At 44.2% G+C, this 2,067-nt stretch overlaps 1 protein-coding gene across 1 annotated transcript in view; it reads left to right on the forward strand.

Annotated features, from left to right (window-relative positions):
- LOC105304450 (ryanodine receptor 2) overlaps positions 1-2,067 on the forward strand; it is a gene marked incomplete at its 5' end in the record, with an annotated part of 220,090 nt that overhangs the window by 62,362 nt on the left and 155,661 nt on the right. Inside the window, 2 exons of the mRNA XM_023522367.1 lie at positions 754-917; positions 1,282-1,408. Of these exons, the coding sequence (XP_023378135.1) occupies positions 754-917; positions 1,282-1,408 (291 nt within the window). The remainder of the gene's footprint in view (positions 1-753; positions 918-1,281; positions 1,409-2,067) is intronic.

Consider the following 2,067-nt stretch of genomic DNA (forward strand, 5'->3'; position numbering starts at 1 on the left):
AGTTTGTTCCGTAATAGGGGACGTTTATCGGTGATTTCATTTAGAGGCTACTTACGGATGCTGCTTCTTGCTTAGTTGTCTTTGGTAAACAGAGTCCTTTTAAAATAATATGTCGAAGGTATTTTTAGAGGAATTTACAACATTAATTTAAAATTAAATGATTAAAGTGAGACAACTTTGAAATACTTGCTATTTTTGATTTTTAAAAATATCTTTAAATACAAATTTAAGTAATACTGTAGTTAATATACAAATACCTCTTCGCAGAAAGTTTGATTATACATGTTTCCTCTAGAATTTCTTTCCGAGTTCAGAATTGTATTTTGTGTAACTTTGGAAAGCGGCGCAGATCAGTTATAATTTCTGACTCCCAGGACGTTATCCTTTTGGTGTTTGTCCGCACAGTCTTCCCACGGGCAGCAATGATCCCCGCAGTGCTCACTGGCCGAACTTATGCTTATGTTCAAGTTCACATCCTTTCACATAGTGAAGAACAAATTTTTAGAGAGGCAAAGATTTTATCCTTCTACACGGCAACCGTAGTGAATCTATCTTCAGCTTCTGTCATGTTTGAGCGGTTTCAGGCTCTATGTTCCATTTTCTGGAGAAAGATTCTGCCAGCATGCTGTTAGGCCAGGGTGACTCAGATTTCCTCTGACATCTTATCAGCCACAGTGATCATGTTGAAAACTTTTGCTAAATAGTCACATAGTATTTTTTTTTTTTTTTTTTTGGTCCTCCATTTCTTCTCAGAAATATGAACAAGAACTTTTCAAACTGGCACTGCCGTGCCTGAGCGCAGTTGCGGGAGCTTTGCCTCCAGACTACATGGAGTCAAATTATGTCAGTATGATGGAAAAACAGTCATCAATGGATTCTGAAGGGAACTTTAACCCACAGCCCGTTGATACCTCAAAGTACGGACTCTTTCTATTGCAGCAGATTTTTATTGTAAATGATGTGTGAAGTCTGAAATTGAATAAGGTACTAAAGTGAACTTCCTCTAACCCATGCCCCCTTTGAATTGGTATCCTTTTAACAGGAGTCCCTTTCCTTGATGAAATGACAGTAGTAGTAAAAAGAAGTGTACAAATATCAAAAGTAGACAAGGGGTCCCTTCTCGGGGACTCTTCATATAACCGGGGTTCTCTGTGTATAACCACAGGCTGACATCTATAATAATGAGAATCAAGAAAGTATGTCAGTTAGACTTAGTTGAAAATTTACCCTGAATGCCGACGAGTGATTGCAGCCCGCCTCTGTGTAGCATCTTTGCCGTAGATGCTCCCAGCATGCAGTGCGGCGCTGTTCCTGCGAGCCGCAGGCGTCCCCTCAGCACGCCTCGTCCAGCCAGGCCCAGGGGTGCCGCTGGTGTGCAGCTTGCAGAGCACAGCGTGCGGGTGACAGGGTAGCAACTGAGAATATTTGTGGGGAAGTCAGCATGCACTGAGAATGCCACGCGGCAGCTTACCTGCAGATGAAATGTCACCGAAACATCCTACATGCCCTTGGCTGAGCGAACCGTCCTGCAGCCAGGATGTTTGGGTACGCCAGCTGTTTGCAGTCTCAGTGCTTCGGCAGTTACTGCTGCAGTCCTTAGGGTCCTGCTTGCGAGGAAAGCTGCGCCTTCAGGCCCCATCGTCCTGTGGACCCCGTGGTCACTCAGCGGGTCAGCCTCAGCATGGACAGTCACTCTGCGTGGTCTGAGTCGGCTCGGGGCTCAGCTGTCAGGCTTCCAGGTGGCCCCCCAGATGGGTTAGCTTCCAAAACCAGGTCGTTTCAACCCCAGCGGTGTGCCCTTAGTGTGATGATGTCTTAAATTTGCATGTGTGGTGTCTGATGACAGTCTTGTGAGGAAAGAGTCTACCCCCAATGTTGGGCTTATGTGAGTGACCTTTTGTCTTTCTTCCAAAGTAAGTAAACCAAAACGTCACACGTTCACACTCCGACGTGGGTAAGTTTGTGGTTTGCTAACATAGGACATAATCCAGGATTTGAAAATAACATCAGAACAGTGTCATAGTTTTGGTGTTGATCAGTTAAATCCAATTAATTGAAAAGTGTAGG

Source organism: Pteropus vampyrus, unplaced genomic scaffold, assembly GCF_000151845.1.
Source record: "Pteropus vampyrus isolate Shadow unplaced genomic scaffold, Pvam_2.0 Scaffold342, whole genome shotgun sequence".
NCBI classification, from domain to species: domain Eukaryota; kingdom Metazoa; phylum Chordata; class Mammalia; order Chiroptera; family Pteropodidae; genus Pteropus; species Pteropus vampyrus.